Genomic DNA, 27,194 nt, shown 5'->3' with positions numbered 1-27,194 from the left:
ATTATACTTAGGGATTGTTTGATATGTGTGATGGGATGAAAAAGGACATAGTATATTTGTGATGTGTAGTGAGGGTATGTAGATAAGTAATTGAATACTTTTGATTATTAATATTTTTGAAATAGAAAAATTTATTGTTTATCAAAAATACCCTTGAGAAGGGTTTACTATTTTCCTCCATTGCAACGTTCAGCTCCATTTCTCTTCTCACGTCTCAGCAACCAAAGTACCCAGTTCTCTGCGCTTACAAAAAATTGATGTAGAGATCTCCATCGTTCCGGTTGCCTCGTTTCTTTTACCTACTTCAACCGACAAGAAGATCTTCAAAGTTTGGTGAGTTCTCAAATTTGCAGATCATTGTTGTTTGGTAATTTAGGGATTTTTTTCCTTTCGATTCCGACTTCCAATTTACTGTCAGTGATGTCTTTTTGTTTGTTTAAAAAGTGTACATAGTTTTTAGCTTCCAATCAGGTTTCTATTCGTATTCGTATGTATTGATGAACCATGTTTATTAGGAATGACAATTTTCTTCGAATCCGATGGGAATCCGATATTTGACTCGAATGGAGGTGGGTATGGAGTCGTGTTTTGAACCCGATTAAATAAATGGGTAAATGGGTATGGGATCTCGTATATGGATATGGAGGAGGATCTAGTAATATCATACTCATACCCGACCCGATATCCGATTATATTTATATATATATATATACGCATATTGATTTATATTAATTAAATGTTAATTTAATTTTTTTGTTGAATTATGTTAGTTGGATGGAACAATGAAAATTATTCGTATAAATCTAATGTTATTTTGTAGGAGTTTAATTTTTTATACTCCCTCCGTTTCCTATATGTTGTCTTGTTTTAGTTTTCACACGAATTAAGAAAAATTTATTGAGAAAATAAATTTTATATAAACTTCATATTTTATCCCTATTTAATGTATTAAAAAATGATTGCACAATTTTTAAAGTGTAGTTAATAGGGGTATATTAGTAAAGAAGTGTAAAAAAAGTATTACTAAATATGATATATAGTATATATATTTGAGACAAGCAAAAAAAAAATGTGGACACTATAATTGGGACGGAGGGAGTATAATTTTTAAGTTGTAGATTTTCTACTATGTTTCATTTTTTCTATTGTTCTCTTAAAAATTTTGGTATAAAAATCTAGTAAATAAGTATAGTTTTATCAAAATAATTCAAATTTGAAAAAATGTATTTGTATGGAGTAGATATGATAAATGGGTATATGGGTAGGGTATGGATATCCGATCCTCCGACGGATATGGGGATGAGGATGAAATTCAATACCCGATGGGTATGGGTATGTGTATGGGTATGAGGATGAATTTAATAAATGAGTATAGGAATAGAGATGCGATATCCTATCCATACCCGACTCATTGTCATCCCTAATGTTTATTGGTATATTTTCCAATAAATTTTGATTTACCTAAAGCCACTATATTGAGAGATGTTTGAAGGCGTTGAAAATTTTAAACCCATTTTTTGTTAGTATTTTGATTTAAGAATTATTATTCGAGGCATATTAAGTTACGGAATCTCAAGCCTTATAAGTAGCTTCAACGTAATTTTATTTTAAGAAACAGCTTGAATGTAATATTTAATTTCTTTATTTGTATTACACTCAATTCATGAAGTATATGTGGGGAATTTCTAGTAATTTAAACAGTTATCTTTTTTTCTAAATTTATTCAATTGTATTAGTTAATCAATTAATCTACATTTTAAAATCTAGTGAAATGGAGCCACTGAATCCACCCAGGTGCGAGTGTGGGAATGGTGTAATGGTTCTACGTCAAGTTGGAGGAATGTCTATGTGAGGACCTCGGGTTGCTAATCTCATCTTAGGGTAATTAACGATTAATAAAATAATTAATCAAACAATTAAAGAATAAACTAAAACAAGAGCATTTTTTTTTTAAATGAGCCTCCTCGATCGGTTAACATCACCGATCGAGCGAGCAACAATTTACCCACTCTCGGGTTCAAGCCAAAGGTGGCCTCGCTCGAATTGTCACCTCTTATCAATACTGAAAATGAAGAATAAAGATGCTACAACATCAGCAACATCTCTACTAACATCTCAGCTCAATCATCGGCTATCTAAACGGCTTAAAAACATAAATCGACGGCGTAGCGATCGAAAATCGATAACCGACTTAATATCGAAACCATTCTAACTACATATGCAACTTCTAGTCAACATAACAACATATATATCCTCATATCAGCAGTGCAAATAATCAAACTCATGCTGTAAAATCATAACCAATACAAATGATAGCCTTTCGTCGATTTGGTTTCGGTATCGAAATGCATACAAGTTCAAGAACACATATATAAACTCAATTCCTGATATCTACCGAATTTCAATCTTCAAAGCATGCCGAAATAAATAGAAACTTATAGCAAATCGAAGTCCTCGTCGCAAGGATTCCAGAACTCTTTTCGGAATCAAAATCGGACGATCGGATAAAAAGTTACGGGGTTTTAAAAATCAAAAATCAAAAGGAAAAGAAGGTTTCAGCTCCTCTGTTCAGAATTTTTGAATTCATGAAGTGAATACACGTGACATGCTTACAATCTGATTCAAAATCAGATATGTATTGCATATTTGCAATTTAACCCCTCAAGTCTTCATTAATTGCAATTCGGTCCTCGGCCCTCTTTTTAATTCAATTTCAATCCGAAATAATTTAAGAATATTAGAATTTAAATCAAAACTCTAAATATTCCAAAATTAAATATACTCGACTTAAAATTAAATAAGTTCGGATTAAATCAATTAATCCCGGCCTTTTGCACTTTAGCTCTTGAAACTTCGATATTTCAAATCAACCCCGGATTGGGTTTCACCTTCAAATTAAATCATACTAATTCTCGAAACTTGGAATTTAAACTTAAATTCCTTAAATATTCAATTCGAATATTTTATTTTTTTAATTTAAGAATCCCAGAATTTAATTCTCAAAATCCGTAAATTTTCAAATTAAATATTTTCGGCTCGGAAATTAAATCTATAATATCCATAAATTCTCAAATCAATATTTGCCCAAAATATGGAATTTAATTCTCAAATCTCGTAAATAATAATTTAATATTTTCTGGGCCTTACAATTCCTCTCTTCTAAGGAATGATTTCGTCCTCGAAATCGAATTCAATCGAAATATCAAATCTGATAGACTAATGATTACCTGAAGTAATTCTCACTTCAATCATATAACTCCGAACTTCGTATCTCATCTCATAATCTCTTGTCAGGTTATCTCTTTCAATTTTGTGTCTAATCGGTAGTTCTTCTATTGTACTTCAATTGACTGAAAAGAAATCTTTCAAATTTATTTCTTTCCTCAAGCAAGGATATGTCGAATACTCGACTTAACTCAGAATCTTTTCAATATCTAACTCGTTTGATCAAAGTACATAGGAAGAATCTAACTGACACTTCCTTATTCTAGATACGTGGAACAAATCGGATCCATCATATCAAGCTAGAAAGAATACATCTTTCAATGAATTCACTATCTCTGTCTGAAATCTCATCCAGTGAAATTCAGCTTTTCTATATCTTTCTATGTTCTGTTCCGAACATATATCAGATCAACATCGTCATTCTATTCAGAATTGAATGATAATTCAAAAATAACTTTCTTGCTGACAAGTCAGTAACAACTTCAAAAGTTATATCGATCATTCATTTACTAACTCTCTTCATTCTGTATAGTTTCCTATGCACATTCTCTGCATTTCTCAAATCCAATCGGACCTGATACTTCTGAAATATCATTTCAACACAAAGAAATCTGATTCTCGTCTCATCGAATATTCAAATCTCTATTCTGATATCACTCGATAGCTTAAACAGGAATCATAATAATCCAGTGGCAATTCATCAAATCAACTAATATCAAATCAGGTACTAGAGTTCTGAAAATATTCTCAAAATCTGGAAAATCAATTCAGATAATCCATCGATCAGAGAAATGGTATAATGCAATAACATATAACCAAATATTTAAAACATTGATTAATCAATGCCAAACTCGATTAATTAGATCTAAAGTCTCTATCATGATAATAGATTTCAATCATTCCTGTAATTCCATCATATCATTAACTTCTGAGCATCTATCTATTCAAATCTATATCATATCTGACACAGTTTATTCTTGAATCTGATCAATCTGCTCTGACTATACATCAATTCAATGATAATATACTGTATTCTTACATCAAAATACTCAGAGCTTTCGATAATCTGTATCACAATTCAATAGTAAATCTAATGTATCAATCAAAAACAATAATGTTTGGATTACTATGCATCTCATAATAATTCTGACCCACAATTCAGTGATCTGGTCATAATTCATATCATCTTATTCAGTACTTCAAATCAATCTGATCATAACTACCACAGCTTACATCATGCATACTGTTTTATCTTGGTAGTTCTAGTAACATAATCTGTCAAATCGCAATCTCATTTCGATTCTGAAGTTTCTAAACTGTCATTGAACTCATCTGATCAATGCATTTCAATTTCAACTGAAATTCCTTATGCGTTTAAACTTCAGAACGACAAATTCTATTACATCTGTTGCCTTTATCTTCTGATAAAACAACTATTGAATGGATATTGAACTCATAATTGTGCATTTCTTTCAAAATCTGATATTTCTTTTCGGAAATATCAAGCACAATCATATAATCAATCACAATATCTGTAGTGACCCTACCCGGATCCACTAGCTAATCAGAGTTAAGAGCATAATTAAACATGCATTAAATAAATTCGCGGCGAAAGACTTAAATAAAAACAGACTGGCAGAATACAACCGGTTAAATAAATTCGATTATACAAACCAATCGAATAAATAGCCTAAAGACAAAACCTACAGCTAATCCTGTTGTCTTCACTGGTCACTGGCTACTCCAAGCTCCTGGTGCTCAACCCTGCACCTACACCTGCCCCGTCAAATGGGGTGTCCAGATACATAGAAAAGACTGGACGTGAGCTCTAAGCTCAATACGAAAGCACTGGGTAAAACATACAAATATGATGCATGCAAATGATAGGGTATCCATATCTGGGATAACTATATATAACTGCTCAGTAATGGCTCCTAGGACATGAGTGGTATAACCCGGGGAGCAAACCCTGTGTACACTGCTCATTCCTATAAGACGTGGACCGTGTCCCCAGATGCTAATCACCCATGACCCGTCAGTCACTGGTCACTAAACATCACCCATCCAGACAAGGCTGAGCAGCCCTACATGGCTCATCTCACAAGATGGTCAGACACAATATGATATGCATATGCTGCATAATAATATGACACATAAATGCAACATATAAGCATGCAAAAACCGCTGGCTATCTCAGTCTGTACTTATGTACCTTTCTACAGGCAATTCCTAGCAGTCCCGCTCTAGGTTCCAAGCCTATATCAGCTCTACAATGCAAATACCCATGCATCAATAATTAAGCTCTAAAAGCCTTAACTAAGCTATTGCATACTCCTAAATAATTTAAGGAGACCATAGCTATACCTGCGTCCGTCGTCAGCCCGCTGATGACAATTGCCTCAAAAATTAGGCACATCTTCGCCTCGACGTCGGGATCGCTATGCCATTTCCGGATTCCCAATAGGATGCCTAGAATTCCATAGATCTGAGTTAGAAGGCTTAGGAATCAGAGAGAAGAGAGGAAAACGGTGCATTTGAAAATGAAATCTCGGCCCCCTATTTATAGATGGAGTTCGGAGCCTCCGAACCGGGTTCGGAACGTCCGAACACGATCGAAACCTCCGATCCCATCTTCGGAGCGTCCGATCGCCCAATATTACGTCAGCCATGACGTCACTTTGCTGACATCAGCGATGACATGTGCCCTGGTCCCGATAGGAACGTCCGATCTTACCGACGGAGCTTTCGATCCACTTCGGAGCCTCCGATCCTGAGTTCGGATCCTCCGATCCAGTTCGGGGCCTCCTGACTTGGTTCGGAGCTTTCGAACCCTCCGGATCCTCGGGACCTTCTCGGCTATTTTCGAGTGTTCTGAATCCATTTCTGGACTCCGTTAACCAATTTGGAATTTCCTTAATCATGTTTTACTTGATCTAAACATAATTACATGATTAATTACTCATTAATCGTCAATTCTGGATACGGGTTACTACATTCTCCCCCCCTTAAAAGATTTCGTCCTCAAAATCTAGGGTAAAACCTCGAGAACGTACAAGAAACCCTTGCTCGAGTGTCTGGTCGAAATATCCTCCGACACGCTCAGACTCCCGTCGAATTCTCTGCAAGCTTCATTAATGTTGAATCGCAGTAACATTTCCCCAGCTGAAAATTACTGCGCTACTGGTCGACAATCAAACTCCTCTAGCACTCGCATATCACAACATTGATACGTCTTCCAAACTGACCCCGATCTCTCCGGTCATGAAAGATACTAACACCCACTTGATCGAGATTATCGTCTCAAAGAAAATCTTATACTGACGAAGACCAAGTCATAACCTGACTGGTTTTACTGCATTCGTCGAATCACTAATCAAAACTAATTATCTAATGGTTCCAAAATTTCTCAGTGCTCAACACCTCTAATCAGAAAACACTATTCCCAATATTGTGCCAACACAACAAAGCCCAAATTCTCCTCAAGAGAATCTAGTTGATACCAAGCTATACTCCAACGTAACTGATAACAATGTTCCCTAGACTGGTTACCCTCCCCACTCTCCCTGAAGCACAACCAGCTTCCCAAGAAATACTGGAAACTTAAACCATCATGTCTAGTACATTCTGCTGTCCACGTTTTTTAGTATAACCTCGACACTGTGCTCTGATGAAAACTATCATCGATCACTAATAATGACACTAAGTCATCTCTTATCCATTGGCCTACGAAATCACGCATACATTGCGATGGAAGTCATCACACCTTGGATGATCTACATCATCTCGATCATAGGTTATTCATCTCATGAATTTCAATCATTGGACATCCTCCTGATAGTTATACATACTCGCAATCACTGTATGCTCATCAAGACTAAGGTAAGCTCCCACAAATATGCTCGACTGGGACATCCCACAGTGCACAGACATATGGAAACGCTTCCTATTCCGTCTCGAAACTCGACAGTCATTGCACCTGGTATAACTCAACTCAGAGTCTCTGATAATACCATCATCTCATACCAACCTCCCAAGGTTGAACATACTGATCCTGGAATTAAATTCCAACGGATTCTCAATAGTCAAATCACTCCCTTGCCGAACGCATCAGTCTCAGCACTGAATGATCTAATTCGTCGATTCCCTAGTCAATCCTGAGAAATACTTGTGCTCGAAGTAACTTGCCACCCGACGCACATCCGAATATCGTCCATTGCTAAAGCACAATATCCTTGACGAATGGTCCGCACTGATGTGGATTGTCGACTGGAAAGAACAAAGTTGCTTCATCGCTATCTTGCGAAATCTTCAATTCCCACAACAATCTTGTTGGCTACTAAGTTGAAATTTTACTATCTCTGTCATTTCAGAGACATCGTTCATCACACGCTACAAGACTAGTGACACATCCTGCTAGATCTCGAGGATCAGATCCTAGCTAATGTCACACAGATCAGACAACTGATGTTTCCTTGCTAGTGTCCATTAGCATTTCCAACTACTCGTCGGATCCAACCACAACGGTACACATAGATGCCCTCACTTAACCGAAATGTCCGGTCAACAATCTTCACTATTGTTGTTCAATAAAAAACTCTCATATGAAACAACAACATGATCCTTTCCTGACCTATTGCTATCACTAAGCAATTGATTGGATCAATATCAGCTTCCTTCCTAACAAGAATGCACTATACTGGAAACTACCAACTCCCTTGCATATCTCCACTGTCAAGTTAGCACCTAACTTGATCATACATGTAACGCCCGGGATTATTTAATTTTAATACGAGAATATTTAATTTGGGAATATTTAGAGTTTAGAATTAAATTCTAATATTATTAAATGAATAAGGATTGAAGTTGAATTAAATCGCTTTTCCGGGGACTGAATTGCAAATAGCCAAAAGTTCAGGGACTAATCTGCAATTTGGCTAATATTTATCTACACTTATACCTTATTCAGACCATTTACACGTGAATGAGCAAAAAAGAAAAGGACGAACGCCTGAAACCCCAAAAACTCCATTTTTGCTCTGAAAAAGCTTCGATAACTCGCGCTCCGGTTGTCAAAAATTCCAGATAAATATATATCTGCGATCACCGCTCCGAGACCTTCGTTTTGGTACAAGTTTCATTCATCTTTCTCAGACTTTATTTGTATGTTGAAGATAGAAATTTATGATTTTAAGATATAAGCAATTATGAGCTGTACCGATTACGTATTCGCAGACGGTTCGGAAAAAGACTATCGTTCGGATTTTATATGATTTTATGAAGCAAAATTCAAACTCTACCCTATCTGATTATGATGTTTTTGATGATATTGATATGAGATTATAAGTGATCTTGATTGTTGGATTGTTTGGATTGCCGGTTTGTAGCCGTTACGCCGTCGATTCGCAAAATGTCAAGACTTTGATATGATTGATTAAAAGGAGCATGGTTTGAGTTGCATCTGATATTGTTAGTTATTTGATATGTTATTTCTCAGCTTTCATTCGAAGATTGACGATTCGAGAATTCAGATTCAAACCGAGAAAGAGTTGAAGCAAGGTTTGCTAGTATTGTATTTGAAATGAAGTTGAGAAGCTGAGCAGATTTTGACATGTTGTTATTGATGAAAGAGTAGGTGCCCGGTGAGCCAACTTGTGGCTAAGGGCTTTGATGACTCTTTGTATAAACAATCTTTTGTTTAATATAATTTACACTTTTATTAATGGCAATGACTTTATCTTTCTTCATATTGTTATATTGTGATATACTATTGTTGTTTTGATAAAGACCTTGAATATACTATAGTGTATGTAAGATGTGGTAGAACATGGGGATGTCTATCATGAAACACATCTTATAGTCACTGTATATTCTAAATTGTTCCTAGTCGATTGAGCCGTCCGATAATAAGGATAAGGATCGCTCGAGTTTGAGACTAGCATTTGCGATGCAGAGTACCACGTTTCATTGGTAAGGAACATAGAGATGTTCGAAGCATGCAAATGGATATTCATACGATGAATGATCGAACTACCCTATCCGGACTTTCCAAGTGGTTATCACTTATCGGTGGATAAAGTCCGCGGTTTTGGTTGTACACCATTAGTCCTTACTACTTGAAACATCATTGAGACTCTATATGCTAGTACTGTGCTTTGACTCGTTTACCGACTCTATTGGGGTCATCAGGTGTCGGGATTGGGTACAGTTACAACACATATAGGAGTTGATGCTTTGTTGTCAAGGATTCACCACATACTTGCGAGTGTGGATATCCTATGCGATCTGAGGAGATATTAGTGTGACGAATCTCTGGCCAGAGTACATGATGTGTTTTAAGAAATGGTTTCTTAGTAACACATGCGATGTCACTATTTGATCTTCAAGATGTATTGCATAGTTGTCGAATCTCGAACGACTCTCGATATACCAATGGTTGTTGATTCGATCGGGATATATGGATGAAGGGACCGTACTGTACGCTAACCAAAATCTATTGGTTCTTGCAGGCACTATCAGTGATACCTAGGAAATCATGGGGCGATGTTGCTAGGCGCTCTTACCATGATTCGATGGGCAAGTCGGAAATTGTTGTTCCGAGTCACAAGGAGTTGTGAGCCCACGGCTAGCTGTATCCCTGAACCATTGAGGGTCACACAGAGTAATGGATTTTTAATCCCCGTTGAGATAGTTAAATTTAAAGAGTTAAATTTAATGAACAAAGAAGTTGGACTTCTTATTTAAGAGTAGAGGAGTAAGATTTCCTAAAATGACATAGGGATGGGCATTTTTGGAAATCACTGAATTCGGATTCAGAAAAATTTATCTTGACTTTAAAAGGTGCAGAAATGGTTTCTGTGCACATTGGTGAAATCGGTTTATCAATCTGAGTCATGATGAATTTTATATTAATTTCTGAACATGCGGGCTTTGCTTGTCGGGCTTGAACTTATGACTAATGGGCCCTAAGTTTTTAGTGGCCTACATTATAAATAAGTTATTGCAGTACAGAAATTACAGACAACAGGTCACAAATTTTCGAAAACCTAGTGATTTTCTCTCAGTAGTGGCCGCCCCCCTTTCCCCTTTGCTCGGTAAAATCCAGTCTGTGAATTTTGAATTACAGTCTGGTTTAACGGATCAAATTCGTTAATCTTTTCGTAGAAACTTCTGATAGATTTTCTAGTGCAATCTATCAGAGGGATTAATTATCCGTTCGTGGACCTGATTGAAGAACAGTTCGTCCATCAGTTCCAGGGATATACAACAAGAGCAGAGCAATCTGTTGGTGTCCAAAATCTCGATTCGAGATTGAAGGTAAAAATTTATAATCGTTATTTAATTTTTACACACACAATTTAATCGTAAAAGTTTTGATACCCAATATGGAATCGTTCCATATAAAATTTTTAACTTTCGCTGCACCGGGTATCAATTCTGATTGATTTGACCGCCACGTTCTCCAACAGTGGTATCAGAGCCAGGTTGCTCAGATCAAGCGATTAAATTAATCGATTGTACAAAAAAATTTTCAGCCTCGGTTTTTGAAACAGAATAAATATTTAAAAATAATTTTTTTTTTTTCGGGCAAAAACCCGGGCAGCGATTGGATCGCTGCCGGGGGGGGGGGGGGCGCCCCGCAGCGCCGGCGCACGGCGCTGCCCATGGGCAGCGATATGATCGCTGCCCTAGGGGCAGCCGGGCTGCCCGGCCCGAGCCCTATGGGGCGCGGGCAGCCCGGGAATGTCCCGGGCGGCCCGCGGAAAAATTAATTATTTTTATTTTAAATTAAATTTTAATATGTTAAAATTCTATTTTTGGTCCGATCGAAAATTGTTTTTGATTGGTCCACGAGGCGTCGGATCGAATTGTTCGAGTCCGAAAATTTTAAAATTGATTTTTGGATAAATTTGAATTTTTGGAAAATTTAAATATTTTATCCGTTAAATTAAATTTTGAAATTAATTATTTTTGGTACAATTGATGATAAGATATGATCTTATGGATATATTGAGTAAAATATGATTTTATTTGATAAAAAGATAAAATATGATTTTGTATGTAAAATAAGATTTTATATATGAAATATGATTTTATCCTTTTAAATTTAAATTGCCATTGCATGTTATCCAATAAATTAATTTTGAATTAAATGTTATTGGATAAGGATGATCGATTGCCATGACCAATTTTGTAGGTGTATGTTAGGAATTTACATTTGTTTTTATTGTTGTTGGTTTTATTAATGGCCTGGTTTATGGCCCAAATATGAATTGTCATATGTAATAAAAGTGGGCTTGGTTTATGGCCCGTTCCCACCCCTTAAAAGTGTCCCCTACTTGTCATTGTTATTTATTGTAAATACATTAGATTTAGTGGGAGATGAAGATTTGAAGATGGAGGTGGGCCCAGCAGACAATAAAGACAGAAGAAATGTAAATTGGAAGCACAATGTAATAGGATTGCATTGCATACTACATATAACCTAGGATTGGACTAAGACTCGTGATTGGCAACCACGGGTCGATTAGAAATGGAATCGATCATCCTATATAATATATGATATTATTGTTGTATGCATGTTTTAGACAAAATTGTGTGAATCCGGCAAGCATACAAAATTTTAAAAAATGATGAGACAAATTTTCAAAATTAAAATCCCTCATTTTAAATATGATTTAAAATTGATATCAAGATAAATAAAGGAAATTTAAAATTGTTTAAATGTTCCTACCTTCCATCAACGATCAATGTATGAGATGCTACCCGCGGATATGGTCCGGCTCATATTATTGGGGGGGCCCGTTCGTCGGAAAGCTGTACATTGGATCGACACATGTTGTAAGTTGGGTGGAACTCCCATGGGATCGGCTCATATTATTGGGGGATCCACATGGCGACCGTCCATCACAACTTAATATTGATGGGTCATCTTGACATGTCACAATAAACGACGTCATATTATTAGGCCCTTATTGGACATGAGGTAAAAACATGGAGGTTGCTTTGGAAGCAATTGGGCTCTACCTTTTGAAAATTATGGTTGGCTGATATTATTCGGGACCATAGTTTGTCAATTGGACTCCATGTTCTCACTAAGGAAAACAGTTTCCCGTTTTCACTAGAGGGTAGTGAAATCGTTAAAATAGTGGGAGTGAGATTCATAAAATAAATTTCGCCTATTTTATGTCTTAGTAAATTGCTTAAACAATCACTGATATTTGTCTGTTTCTTTTCAGTATTTCATAAAGATGAATTCGCGTAATCCACTTTTCTCGATCCTCGAACAAAATAAATTGACTGGCGCAAACTATACGGAATGGTTCCGTAAGTTGAAGATTGTCTTGACTTCGGAGAAGATGCTCTACGTGTTAGAAAAATCTCCTCCGAAGGAAGCACAAGCTGACATAAGTCCGGAAGAGTTAGCCAAACTTGATACATGGTGGGACCATGATATCAAGGCCAAATGCTATATGCAAGCCTCGATGTCTGATGAACTCCAGAGGCGATTTGAGGACACCGTGAATGCTGCTGACATTCACGTACAACTCAAGGAACTTTTTGGGGCTCAATCAAGGGCTGAAAGGTTCGCTACTGTAAAGGAGCTAATGACGTGTCGCATGCGTGAAGGGACTTCGGTCTGTGATCATGGGGTACGAGTGATTTGGCTCATACAGAAGTTGGTAACCCTTGATTTGGTGTTGGAGCATGAACTCAACGTGGACTTACTACTTCTATCTCTTCCTTCTTCGTTTGACGGATTTGTGGTGAATATGAACAAGATAGAGGCCTCCCTTGAAGAGATGGTCAATATGCTTGTGACATATGAATCCACTTTAAAGAAGGATAAACCGGCTTTCTTGATGGGCTCCTCTTCTTCTGCTAAGAAAGGGCCAAGTACAAAGGGTAAGAAACGTTCTGCCCCACCCAAAAAAATCGAACCCGAGAAGAAGTACAAGACAAAGGCTTCAAACATGGAAAAATCCAAGGATGTTTGTCATTACTGCAAGAAGCCCGGTCATTGGAAGCGTAACTGCAAGGAATATCTAGAGCAGTTGCGAACTGCGAAGGGTATGTTCTATATTGAAATAAATGTTTCACTTAATACTACTTCTTGGGTATTGGATACCGGATGTGGATCTCACATTTGCAATGATTTGCAGGTGATGACAAGAAGTCGCAGGCTTAGAATGGGTGAGACCCAGCTGAGGCTCGGAAATGGTTCCAGAGTTGAAGCTAAAGCTGTGGGAGATATTTATTTAATTTTGCAGAACGGTTTTAAGTTACTTTTGAGAGATGTTTTATTTGTTCCGGATTTGATTAAAAACATTATTTCTGTTTCTATGCTTGATAGAGATGGTTATTCTTGAAATTTTGTGAATGCGATTTGCAATATTTACAAGAATGAATGTTTGATTGGAAATGGACAACTTGAAAATGATCTATATAACTTAAAACTAAAAGACGTTCCAATAAATTATGTTGATAAACCGGCAACAACAAATAAAAGGAAAATCGATAGTCAAAACCCGGCAAACCTTTGGAATGCTAGGTTAGGTCATATTTCCTCAAGGAGGATGAACAAGCTAGTGGGAGAGGGCATGTTTGATATGTCTGATATTAACTCTCTACCTACTTGTGAATCCTGCCTGAAAGGAAAAATGACTAAATCTCCTTTTAAGGGGAAACCTGAGCGTAGTCAAAATCTGTTGGATTTGATCCATACAGATGTTTGTGGTCCATTTAGAGTTGGTACTCAATATGGCCACACCTACTTCATTACCTTTACTGATGATTATTCTAGGTATGTGTATTTATATTTAATGAAATATAAGTCTGAAGCATTTGAAAAGTTCAAAGAATTCAAGGCTGAAATAGAAAACAAGCTAGGTAAAAGTATTAAAGCACTTCGATCGGATCGAGGTGGAGAATACTTAAGTACCGAGTTTTTGGACTATCTAAAAGAGAATGAGATTCTCTCTCAGTGGACTCCTCCTATGACACCACAGCTGAATGGTGTATCGGAGCGTCGTAATCGAACTTTGTTGGACATGGTTCGATCCATGATGAGCTTCACTGAGCTTCCACCTTCGTTTTGGGGCTATGCGCTTGAAACGGCGGTATTGTTGTTGAACAACGTCCACACTAAAGCAGTGGACAAAACACCATACGAGTTATGGAATGGAAAAGCTCCTAAGTATTCGTACTTGAGGATTTGGGGATGTCCTGCTTACGTGAAGCGGACAGTGGGAGATAAGTTGGATAGTCGATCCACCTTATGTTATTTTGTAGGGTATCCGAAGAATTCAATCGGATATTATTTCTATTATCCTGCTGAAACAAAGGTGTTTGTTTCAAGGAATGCCACCTTCTTGGAGAAGGAGTTCTTATTGGATAAGAAAGGCGAGATGATGGAACTCGAAGAAATTCGAGAAGAACCCGAAATACAAAATAACGATCCTACACCTCAGGAACCATTGATAGACACGCCTGTACCTAGAAGATCCGAGAGGACTTCTAGACCTCCTATTCGATATGGTCTTCTTCTTGAAGGGGATCAAGTTGAACCCGATGTTGGATGTAATCCAAGAAATTTCAAGGAAGCAATTTCTGATGCGGATTCAAATTTATGGCTTGAAGCTATGCAATCGGAAATAGATTCGATGCATACAAACCAAGTTTGGTCTTTAGTAGATCCTCCCGATGGAATTGTTCCAATAGGGTGTAAATGGATCTACAAGAGAAAGCTTGGGCCTGATGGTAAGGTATTGACCTACAAGGCGCGATTGGTGGCGAAAGGTTATACTCAAAGACAAGGAGTTGACTATGATGAAACCTTTTCACCAGTTGCAATGTTCAAGTCCATAAGAATCCTTATTGCCATAGCTGCTTGGTATGACTATGAGATATGGCAAATGGATGTGAAGACTGCTTTCCTTAATGGAGACATTAAGGAAGAAATCTATATGAAGCAGCTTGAGGGGTACACATCCATGGGAAGCGAGCATAAGGTATGCAAGCTTCAGAGATCAATTTATGGTCTAAAACAAGCATCAAGAAGTTGGAACCAGAAATATGATGAAACAATAAAGGATTTTGGTTTCATCAAGAACCCGGAGGAACCATGCGTGTACAAGAAAGTAGTTAAGGATGCTGTGACATTCTTAGTACTTTATGTTGATGACATCCTACTCATTGGGAATGACGTAGGGATGTTGCAGTCAACAAAGATATGGTTATCATGTAGATTCTCGATGAAGGATTTGGGTGAGGCATCCTATATTCTAGGGATACAGATCTATAGAGATAGATCTAAGAGAATGATAGGACTCACTCAATCAACCTACATCGACACCATATTGAAACGGTTTTCAATGGATGGGTCCAAGAGAGGACATCTACCCATGTGTCATGGAGTTTCTCTATCCAAGTCTATGTGTCCCAAGACTGATGAAGAGATAGAGAAAATGACACATGTACCATATGCGTCAGCCATAGGTAGTATCATGTATGGGATGATATCTACCAGACCGGATGTAGCATTTGCTCTGAGTGTCACGAGCAGATATCAAGCTAATCCCGGTCAAATGCATTGGAAAGCCGTGAAGGACATTCTTAAGTACTTACGAAGGACTAAGAATATGTTCATGGTATATGGAGGAAGAGAACTTAAATTGGAAGGCTATACCGACTCTAGCTTCCAAAGTGACGTGGATGACTCGAAGTCAACCTCTGGATTTGTGTTCATGCTCAATGGCGGTGCTGTCTCTTGGAAGAGTTCCAAGCAGGACACCACAGCGGATTCCACCACTGAGGCAGAATACATTGCAGCATCAGCTGCTGCTAAAGAGGCCGTTTGGATGAGGAATTTCGTCCAAGAGTTGGGCGTCATTCCTGAAGTTGTTGGTCCAGTCCCGGTGTACTGTGACAACACGGGTGCCGTTGCTCAGGCAAAGGAACCAAGGTCTCATCAAAGATCCAAACACGTACTGAGGAAATACCACATCATCCGGGAGATTGTGGAAAGAGGAGACATCACTGACGAAAGAGTGGCCTCTGCAGACAATATCGCTGATCCACTTACTAAGCCTTGCCAGAACCATTATTTGACAAACATCGCGAAGCAATGGGTCTACGTAGTATGACTAGTTGGCTTTAGGGCAAGTGGGAGATTGAAAGAGTAGGTGCCCGGTGAGCCAACTTGTGGCTAAGGGCTTTGATGACTCTTTGTATAAACAATCTTTTGTTTAATATAATTTACACTTTTATTAATGGCAATGACTTTATCTTTCTTCATATTGTTATATTATGATATACTATTGTTGTTTTGATAAAGACCTTGAATATACTATAGTGTATGTAAGATGTGGTAGAACATGGGGATGTCTATCATGAAACACATCTTATAGTCACTGTATATTCTAAACTGTTCCTAGTCGATTGAGCCGTCCGACAATAAGGATAAGGATCGCTCGAGTTTGAGACTAGCATTTGCGATGCAGAGTACCACGTTTCATTGGTAAGGAACATAGAGATGTTCGAAGCATGCAAATGGATATTCATACGATGAATGATCGAACTACCCTATCCGGACTTTCCAAGTGGTTATCACTTATCGGTGGATAAAGTCCGCGGTTTTGGTTGTAAACCATTAGTCCTTACTACTTGAAACATCATTGAGACTCTATATGCTAGTACTGTGCTTTGACTCGTTTACCGACTCTATTGGGGTCATCAGGTGTCGGGATTGGGTACAGTTACAACACATATAGGAGTCGATGCTTTGTTGTCAAGGATTCACCACATACTTGCGAGTGTGGATATCCTATGCGATCTGAGGAGATATTAGTGTGACGAATCTCTGGCCAGAGTACATGATGTGTTTTAAGAAATGGTTTCTTAGTAACACATGCGATGTCATTATTTGATCTTCAAGATGTATTGCATAGTTGTCGAATCTCGAACGACTCTCGATATACCAATGGTTGTTGATTCGATCGGGATATATGGATGAAGGGACCGTACTGTACGCTAACCAAAATCTATTGGTTCTTGCAGGCACTATCAGTGATACCTAGGGAATCATGGGGCGATGTTGCTAGGCGCTCTTACCATGATTCGATGGGCAAGTCGGAAATTGTTGTTCCGAGTCACAAGGAGTTGTGAGCCCACGGCTAGCTGTATCCCTGAACCATTGAGGGTCACACAGAGTAATGGATTTTTAATCCCCGTTGAGATAGTTAAATTTAAAGAGTTAAATTTAATGAACAAAGAAGTTGGACTTCTTATTTAAGAGTAGAGGAGTAAGATTTCCTAAAATGACATAGGGATGGGCATTTTTGGAAACCACTGAATTCGGATTCAGAAAAATTTATCTTGACTTTAAAAGGTGCAGAAATGGTTTTTGTGCACATTGGTGAAATCGGTTTATCAATCTGAGTCATGATGAATTTTATATTAATTTCTGAACATGCGGGCTTTGCTTGTCGGGCTTGAACTTATGACTAATGGGCCCTAAGTTGTTAGTGGCCTACATTATAAATAAGTTATTGCAGTACAGAAATTACAGACAACAGGTCACAAATTTTCGAAAACCTAGTGATTTTCTCTCAGTAGTGGCCGCCCCCCTTTCCCCTCTGCTCGGTAAAATCCAGTCTGTGAATTTTGAATTATAGTCTGGTTTAACGGATCAAATTCGTTAATCTCTTCGTAGAAACTTCTGATAGATTTTCTAGTGCAATCTATCAGAGGGATTAATTATCCGTTCGTGGACCTGATTGAAGAACAGTTCGTCCATCAGTTCCAGGGATATACAACAAGAGCAGAGCAATCTGTTGGTTTCCAAAATCTCGATTCGAGATTGAAGGTAAAAATTTATAATCGTTATTTAATTTTTACACACACAATTTAATCGTAAAAGTTTTGATACCCAATATGGAATCGTTCCATATAAAATTTTTAACTTCCGCTGCACCGGGTATCAATTCTGATTGATCTGACCGCCACGTTCTCCAACAGTTGATTGTATTTACAGACTTGAAGTACTTTCAGACTCGACATCGAAAGGTATAAATGACAGCTATCCAGATGGGATTGAACCCTCGAGATAGCTATTATTCTCGAGTAAATCACATACGTTCTTGCTATTGTTTTGTTATGTGCTTCTATGTGATTTATATGAGTATTGATGCTTTGTTTGATTATGTGATTACATGTTCAAGATGTTTTACAGTCTGAATGCATACAGCTTATGTTGCATTCATCTTGAACTCCAGCCTGTAAAGCATAAAGGGCAGATTTGCCTAGAGTGCGAAATGATGTTTGGAGAATTATAGTTGAGTGGCATGGATTGCAGCCTTAGCTTTCAGAGACAGAAGACTCTCTATAATTGCACCAAAGTCAGAGGATTAAAATACTTGATGCCGCCTCGATTGGGAGTGTCGGCAGTTTGATAGTTATTTTATTCCTCGGGATCCCAAAGAACCAATCTTTATTGATATCAGCTTTGATAGCCTATTCTTCAAACATGCATTGCATTTATTTTATAGCATTAGATGAGATGCTATTGTTATTGCATGTTTTGTTATTTATACTGAGATTTTATTCTCACCGAAGGTATCCGGCTATTGCTTTGTTTTGTATGTGTGCATGACAATAGGTGGGGCAGGAGCTAGTCAGAAGAGACAGTGATGGCTCGAGATAGAGTTGTAGCATGTGAGGACACGGGTGTTAGCAGCATTACATGTACTTTGAGTTGATGAAACATGTTAGAATAGATACAAGAATGTTTTATAAGTAGTTGAATATGTCTTAGCTTGTGTATGGAAGCTTATTAGATGTTATGAGATAGCATGTATCTTATTTGGTAGATTGTACAAGAGATTATGGTTATTGTTTCTACCTTTGACAGCACTTTGTTAGCAGCAGAATTTTCTGAGTTTGGAGCCCGCTCGATTGGCTGAAGTTCACCGATCGAGCGAGGCCCTTATTTTTCAAGGCAGAGAAATCAAGTTTTGTGCCCGCTCGATCGGTAGAAATTCACCGATCGAGCGAGGCCAAGTATTTCCTGGACCCGAGAGCTTCAAGTTTGAGCTCGCTCGATAGGGCAACTTTTGCCGATCGAGCGAGACAGTGTAATTTTTTTTTTTTAAAAAATTTTTTTTTAGCTCTTGGTTCTTTATATTTTTTGTGTACTTGATTAATTGTTAATTCTAATAAATTGCCCTAAGATAAGATTAGCAACCCGGGTCCCAACAACAGGTGGTATCAGAGCATAAGTTTCTGGATTTAGTTAGAAGTTAATGAGCGGGGTAGAATGAGTCTGTCTGAATGTTTGATCTTATGACATGAGATGACATGTTGTATCTGATTATGTGCACTACATGCTAGCATGCTTTATACTGCAATAATTATGTGATTGCATGATTATGTGCTTTCATTGCTACTGCATGCTATATATGCAATTGTATTCCAGATTATCCTCAGTCAGAACCTGAATTCTCATGAGAATGCATGAGAATGCTTATCAGAGAAGGATGGAATAAATTGCTGCATATGATATTGTTTATGCACTAATCTGTTTGACAATCAGATATGCCTCCCCGTAAAGCACCGGCCATTAGACAGCCATTAGTGGTTCCTCCAGCTGAACCAGCACCAGTACCACCGCCAATGGTTGAACCCCAGAATGCACAGGGTAGTACATCTGCTGATCTTTTGGATCCTACTGCTACTCCAATGGAGACTTTGTTGAAGCGATTTCAGTCATTCAAACCGCCAAAATTGAAAGGAATAGAAAACTCAGTGGATTGTGAGAATTGGCTTGAAGATATAGAACAGCTGTTTGAATCACTCGACTATACAGATGATCGTCGTATCCGAATGGTAATACATCAACTTCATGAAGTTTCCAAAAGTTGGTGGATTACAACAAAACGGGAATTGGAACAATGAGGTACGATTATCACCTGGACTGTCTTTAAAACTGAGTTCTATCAACGTTTCTTTCCAGTCTCCTACAGAAAGGATAAGGGTGCTGAATTTGCCAATCTAAGGCAAGACAACTTGAATATTGAGGAATATGTGGCCAAATTTTCAAGTCTTTTGAAGTTTGCTCCACATATAGCAGCAATTGATGAAGCAATGGCAGATCAGTTTATCAATGGCCTTAATCCCGATGTGTTTACATTGGTGAACAGTGGAAGACCAAATACTTTTGCTGACGTCTTGAATAAAGCTAAGGGAGTAGAAGCGGGGTTATTACGACAATGAGGAACACCGTTCATTCCCCAGCCATTTCCACAGCTTGTATCAGCATCAGTTCCACAGAATCCGCCATAGTTTTAGCAACCATCTCTCAGAGTTGAGGGAGGAAGCAGTGGCAGAAAGGATTCTAGATTCAGGCCGAAAGGGAAGCAATTCAAGCGGGCAGGTAGTACTTCTTCCAGTTCTAGTGGACAACGACAGTTTGGTACAGGTCAGAGAACTGGTGAATCAGGAGTGTTTTGTGGTAAGTGTGGTGGATGACATGCTATCGGTCAGTGCAAAGGTGTATCAGGTAATTGCAATATTTGTCGCCAACCAGGTCACTATGCCAAAGTATGTCCCCAACGAGCTATGGGTGAAAGTTATTCTCGACCAGCACCGTAGGCAGAAAGGCAATCAGTGAATTCATTTTAGCCTCAGCAACAGACCAGAGCAGGAGGAAGCCAGACTGTGACTCAACCTCCTAGACAACAGGCTCGAGTCTTTGCACTTACTGAGGAACAGGCTCAGGCAGCACCTGACTATGTCATAGCAGGTAACTGCTCTATTTATGGTTATCCTGTCTATGTTTTGATAGATACATGTGCATCACATACATTCATATCTGAAAAATTTGTTATGATACATTCTTTATCGTCTGAGCCATTGCCTACTGTTGTTTCTATTTCTTCACCTTTGGGTGAAGGTATTATCTCTGTTCAAATGATTCGAAATTATGCATTGCAATATGACGGGAATGTGATTGATATAGATTGTATAGTACTTGGATTATCAGATTTTGATTGTATTGTTGGTATAGACATGTTAACCAAGTACAGGGCAACTGTAGATTGTTTCCAGAAAGTGGTTCGATTTAGACCAGAAATGGCATCTGAATGGAAATTCTACGGTAAGGGTTCTCGAGCCAAGATCCCTTTGATATCTGTGTTATCTATGACCCGTTTATTACAGAGAGGGGCGGAAGGATTTCTGATTTATGCAGTAGATGTATTAAAATCCAGTCCAGCAGTAACAGATATTCCAGTTGTGCATGAATTTGCTGATGTATTTCCTGATGAAATTCTTGGTTTATCTCCAGTCCGAGAGATAGATTTCAGCATTGATTTAATGCCAGGTACACAATCAATATCCAAAGCTCCTTACAGAATGGCACCTATTGAATTGAAGGAGTTGAAGGATCAATTGGAAGATTTTTTGGCTAAGGGGTACATTAGGCCAAGAGTTTCAACTTGGGGTGCTCCGGTACTATTTGTACGAAAGAAAGATGGTTCAATGCATTTATGCATTGATTATCGGCAATTGAACAAGGTAACAATCAAGAATAAATATCCATTGCCTAGAATAGATGATTTGTTTGATCAACTACAGGGTTCGAGCATCTATTCTAAGATTGATTTGCGATTTGGATATCATCAGCTGAGAGTAAGAGATGAAGATATTCCAAAAACTGCTTTCAGAACAAGGTATGGACATTATGAATTTATCGTCATGCTTTTTGGTTTAACCAATGCTCCTGCAGTATTTATGGGATTGATGAATTAGGTATTTCAGAAATATGTAGATGAATTTGTCATTATCTTCATTGATGATATCTTGATATATTCCAAGAATGTGGATGATCATGCTGAACATCTCAGAATCATTTTATAGACTTTGAGAAATGAGAAATTAAATGCCAAGTTATCGAAATGTGAATTTTGGTTGCAGAAAGTTGTGTTTCTTGGGCATATTATTTCAGGTGATGGGATTTCAGTGGATCCAAGCAAGGTCGAGGCTGTTTTGAATTGGCCTAGACCTACATCAGTGCCAGAAATACGGAGTTTTATGGGCTTGGCAGGTTATTATAGACGTTTTATCAGAGATTTCTCCAGCATTGCGAAGCCTATTACACAATTGACTCAGAAAAATAAGCCGTATGTCTGGACTGAAGCTTGTGAAATGAGTTTCTCGGAGTTAAAGAAGAGGCTTACAAGTGCACCTGTCTTGACGATTCCATCAGGTACGGGTGATTTTGTAGTATATTGTGATGCTTCTCACAAGGGTCTGGGTTGTGTGTTTATGCAGCGAGGGCATGTTATTGCTTATGCTTCGAGACAGTTAAAGCCACACGAGACTCGATATCCTATCCATGATTTGGAGCTTGCCGCTATTGTCTTTGCATTGAAGATATGGCGACATTATCTTTATGGTGAGAAGTTTGACATCTTTTCGGATCACAAAAGTTTGAAATATCTGTTTTCGCAATCAGAATTGAATATGAGACAGCATAGATGGCTTGATTTACTGAAAGATTTCGATTGCGAGATTAAATATTATCTAGGAAAATCTAATGCAGCTGCAGACAACTTAAGTAGAAATGTATGTTCTTTATCCTTGTCTACGATAGGTGTATCTCAATTGGTGGAAGATTATTGTATTTCTGGATTAATATTTGAAACAGATATGCGACCTATTCATGTTTGTGCTATAAGAGCTGAGCCAGAACTGTTAATGAGAATCAAAGAAGCACAGAAAGAGGATCAGACTATTCAGAATTCGATTGCTATTGTCAGATCTGGACATCAATCTGAATATCAGGTCAGTGCTGATGATGTGTTATATGTGAATAACAGACTTGTTGTTCCAAATGTTTCAGACTTGAAACAGCAGATATTGAAAGAGGCTCACAGTAGTCGATTCAGTATTCATCCTGGTGGCAGGAAAATGTATAATGATCTGAAGACACAATATTGGTGGAAACAGATGAAAGCAAATGTCACAGATTTTGTGTCTAAATGCTTGAATTGCCAACAGGTAAAAGCAGAAAGAAAGAAAATAGGTGGTCTATTGCAGAGTCTATCAGTTCCAAAATGGAAATGGGATCACATTTCTATGGATTTCGTTACACAGCTACCACATTCATCCAGAGGGTGCAATGCCATTTGGGTGATTATTGATCGTTTGACGAAATCAGCATGTTTTATTTCGTACAGAATGACGTACAGACATGATCAGATGGCAGAAATCTACGTCAGAGAAGTGGTAAGATTACATGGTATGCCTAAATCTATTGTTTCAGACCGAGACCCTAGATTTACATCACACTTTTGGTATAGCTTGCAACAAGCTCTTGGTACTCAATTGCATCTGAGTACAGCTTATCATCCTCAAACAGACGGACAGTCAGAGCGGACTATCCAGACACTTGAGGATATGTTGAGAGCTGTAGTACTAGATTTTGGTACTAGTTGGCAAGATTCATTACCACTTGCAGAATTCTTTTATAATAATAGCTATCAGACGAGCATTGAGATGGCTCCTTTTGAAGCATTGTACGGAAAGAAATGCAGATCACCGTTGTACTGGTTTATGTTATTTCCTTATCTTATGTGTATATAGATTGTCTATACAACTTGCTTATGATTTCGAGGACGAACTCATGCCTTAGTGGGGGAGAAATGTAAGGCCTGGGATTATTTAATTTTAATTCGAAAATATTTAATTTGGGAATATTTAGAGTTTAGAATTAAATTCTAATATTCTTAAATGAATAAGGATTGAAATTTAATTAAATCGCTTTTTCGGAGACTGAATTGCAAATAGCCAAAAGTTCAGGGACTAATATGCAATTTGGATAATATTTATCTACACTTATACCTTATTCAGACCATTTACACGTGAATGAGCAGAAAAGAAAAGGAAGAACGCCGGAAACCCCAAAAACTCCATTTTTGCTCTGAAAAAGCTTCGATAACTCGCGCTCCGGTTGTCAGAAATTCCAGATAAATATATATCTGCGATCACCGCTCCGATACCTTCGTTTTGGTACAAGTTTCATTCATCTTTCTCAGACTTTATTTGTATGTTAAAGATAGAAATTTATGATTTTAAGATATAAGCAATTATGAGCTGTACCGATTACGTATTCGCAGACAGTTCGGAAAAAGACTATCGTTCGGATTTTATATGATTTTATGAAGCAAAATTCGAACTCTACCCTATCTGATTATGATGTTTTTGATGATATTGATATGAGATTATAAGTGATCTTGATTGTTGGATTGTTTGGATTGCCGGTTTGTAGCCGTTACGCCGTCGATTCGCAAAATGTCAAGACTTTTATATGATTGATTAAAAGGAGCATGGTTTGAGTTGCATCTGATATTGTTAGTTATTTGATATGTTATTTCTCAGCTTTCATTCGAAGATTGACGATTCGAGAATCCCGATTCGAACCGAGAAAGAGTTGAAGCAAGGTTTGCTAGTATTGTATTTGAAATGAAGTTGAGAAGCTGAACAGATTTTGACATGTTGTTGTTGATTGTATTTACAGACTTGAAGTACTTTCAGACTCGACATCGAAAGGTATAAATGACATCTATCCAGATGGGATAGAACCCTCAAGATAGCTATTATTCTCGAGTAAATCACATACATTCTTGCTATTGTTTTGTTATGTGCTTCTATGTGATTTATATGAGTATTGATGCTTTGTTTGATTATGTGATTACATGTTTAAGATGTTTTACAGTCTTAATACATACAGCTTATGTTGCATTCATCTTGAACTCCAGCCTGTAAAGCATAAAGGGCAGATTAGCCTAGAGTGCGAAATGACGTTTGGAGAATTATAGTTGAGTGGCATGGGCAGCCTTAGCTTTCAGAGCCAGAAGACTCTCTATAATTGCACCAAAGTCAGATGATTAAAATACTTGATGCCGCCTCGATTGGGAGTGTCGGCAGTTTGATAGTTATTTTATTCCTCTGGATCCCAAAGAACCAAGCTTTATTGATATCAGCTTTGATAGCCTATTCTTCAAACATTCATTGCATTTATTTTATAGCATTAGATGAGATGCTATTGTTATTGCATGTTTTGTTATTTATACTGGGATTTTATTCTCACCGGAGGTATCCGGATATTTCTTTGTTTTGTATGTGTGCATGGCAATAGGTGGGGCAGGAGCTAGTCAGAAGAGACAGTGATGGCTCGAGATAGAGTTGTAGTATGTGAGGACACGGGTGTTAGCAGCATTACATGTACTTTGAGTTGATGAAACATGTTAGAATAGATACAAGAATGTTGTATAAGTAGTTGAATATGTCTTAGCTTGTGTATGAAAGCTTATTAGATGTTATGAGATAGCATGTATCTTATTTGGTAGATTGTACAAGAGATTATGGTTATTGTTTCTACCTTTGACAACACTTTGTTAGCAGCAGAATTTTCTGAGTTTGGAGCCCGCTCGATCGGCTGAAGTTCACCGATCGAGCGAGGCCCTTATTTTGCAAGGCAGAGAAATCAAGTTTTGTGCCCGCTCGATCGGTAGAAATTCACCGATCGAGAGAGGCCAAGTATGTCCTGGACCCGAGAGCTTCAAGTTTGAGCTCGCTCGATCGGGAAACTTTTGCCGATCGAGCGAGACAGTGTAATTTTTTTTTAAATTTTTTTTTTTTAGCTCTTGGTTCTTTTTATTCTTTGTGTACTTGATTAATTGTTAATTCTAATAAATTGCCCTAAGATAAGATTAGCAACCCGGGTCCCCACTATACAAGTCCACTTGCAATCGTTCCCGCTTACAGCAATCCCAGAGGATTCATCTCTGGCGATCATTGAGACTAAATAACTCAAATCTTCGATTTCTCTGAGATGGTATTCAGTACTCATCCCATAAGCATTACTTGACAAAATACTATCTCAAGTATTTCTTAATTGCTATATCCTGATCAACCCTGATTGGCTCAACCAATCGATCTCGTCGATCTACTTAAGCTCGCACTTATCAGATCAGACCATGTCACCACTAATCATCCAACCTATATGGCTCGGTCAATAACCATGACTCAGCTGCCACAAAGAACCATTTCCAAACGGTGTCAGATCACAGTACATAAGTAGTTTACTTGGCACAAGTCCTGCGCCTTTTCAGCACTACTAACCGCTGCTTCGTATTCTGAATTTAACCATCCTAACTCTGACAGAGTTACCCAATAACCACTAGTAGTCACTAGCACAGATCCCGTGCCACCTTAGTACTACTAATCGTTGTTTTGTTCATCCAATGTAAACATCAAGATAAACTAAGCCCATTCCATCCCATGGAAAATCTTACGCTCCACCTCTGAAAATATCAGACAGTACTTAGCGCAAACACTGCACTAACTATCCTTGCTTCGTTCATCCAGGATGAATATCACGATTCGTCAAATTCAGAATCATAACTAACGAATTTCCAAGATTCTTACAATCTTCGAACACTCTCCTGATTATATCCCTCGCTAAGACTGTACAACAGTTCAAGACTAAGGTAGCTTACCTCAATAACCCACCTGGACAACCACCAAGGTTTCACGGGTATAGGCCATGCTTCCCTCACATCTCAGATAGCTCTTGTACCATCCTTAGCGTCTGACATAATCTATCACAGATGAAGTCAATCATCAAGGAGTAGTTCTCGTATTCGATTCTAAGTCTTAAAACAACATTCCATCCAGTATCTTGGATAATTCCTATCACAAGGAAATTCTAACCACAACTCTGATGACAACCCTTAGTCATCGCTGATAGAAATCCGTTCACCTACTAGATCCACACGTCTAGTAGTAACCCAAAGGTTAATACCTATCTACTCAAGGTACACACTTGTCAAGGAAATCCCTCCATGACTGGTTTCCATAGCAAAACACTCAAACTATATCTCTGGCACACCAGACGATATCGAACCATC

General features: G+C 38.0%; 1 protein-coding gene across 1 annotated transcript; it reads left to right on the top strand.

Annotated features, from left to right (window-relative positions):
- The first annotated feature begins 61 nt into the window (after window positions 1-61).
- Window positions 62-25,522, top strand: LOC140861021 (uncharacterized). Its single transcript, XM_073264028.1, has 5 exons — window positions 62-74; window positions 162-333; window positions 24,661-24,722; window positions 24,800-24,831; window positions 25,421-25,522. The coding sequence occupies exons 1-5, from the start codon at window positions 62-64 to the stop codon at window positions 25,463-25,465; spliced, it is 324 nt and encodes a 107-aa protein (XP_073120129.1). The 3' UTR covers window positions 25,466-25,522.
- The last annotated feature ends 1,672 nt before the right edge of the window (window positions 25,523-27,194 follow it).

Source organism: Henckelia pumila, chromosome 4, assembly GCF_033568475.1.
Source record: "Henckelia pumila isolate YLH828 chromosome 4, ASM3356847v2, whole genome shotgun sequence".
NCBI lineage: Eukaryota > Viridiplantae > Streptophyta > Magnoliopsida > Lamiales > Gesneriaceae > Henckelia > Henckelia pumila.
Note: the sequence above shows the minus strand (reverse complement) of the source record. Positions and strands in the feature narration are given on the sequence as shown.

What these genes read in the sequence shown, in the direction of transcription:
- LOC140861021 (XM_073264028.1), top strand. An exon ending in AAGAAGATCTTCAAAGTTTG is followed by an intron (nt 334 to 24,660) that starts GTGAGTTCTCAA and finishes GTTATTTCTCAG; the next exon opens with CTTTCATTCGAAGATTGACG. An exon ending in CGAGAAAGAGTTGAAGCAAG is followed by an intron (nt 24,723 to 24,799) that starts GTTTGCTAGTAT and finishes TTGTATTTACAG; the next exon opens with ACTTGAAGTACTTTCAGACT.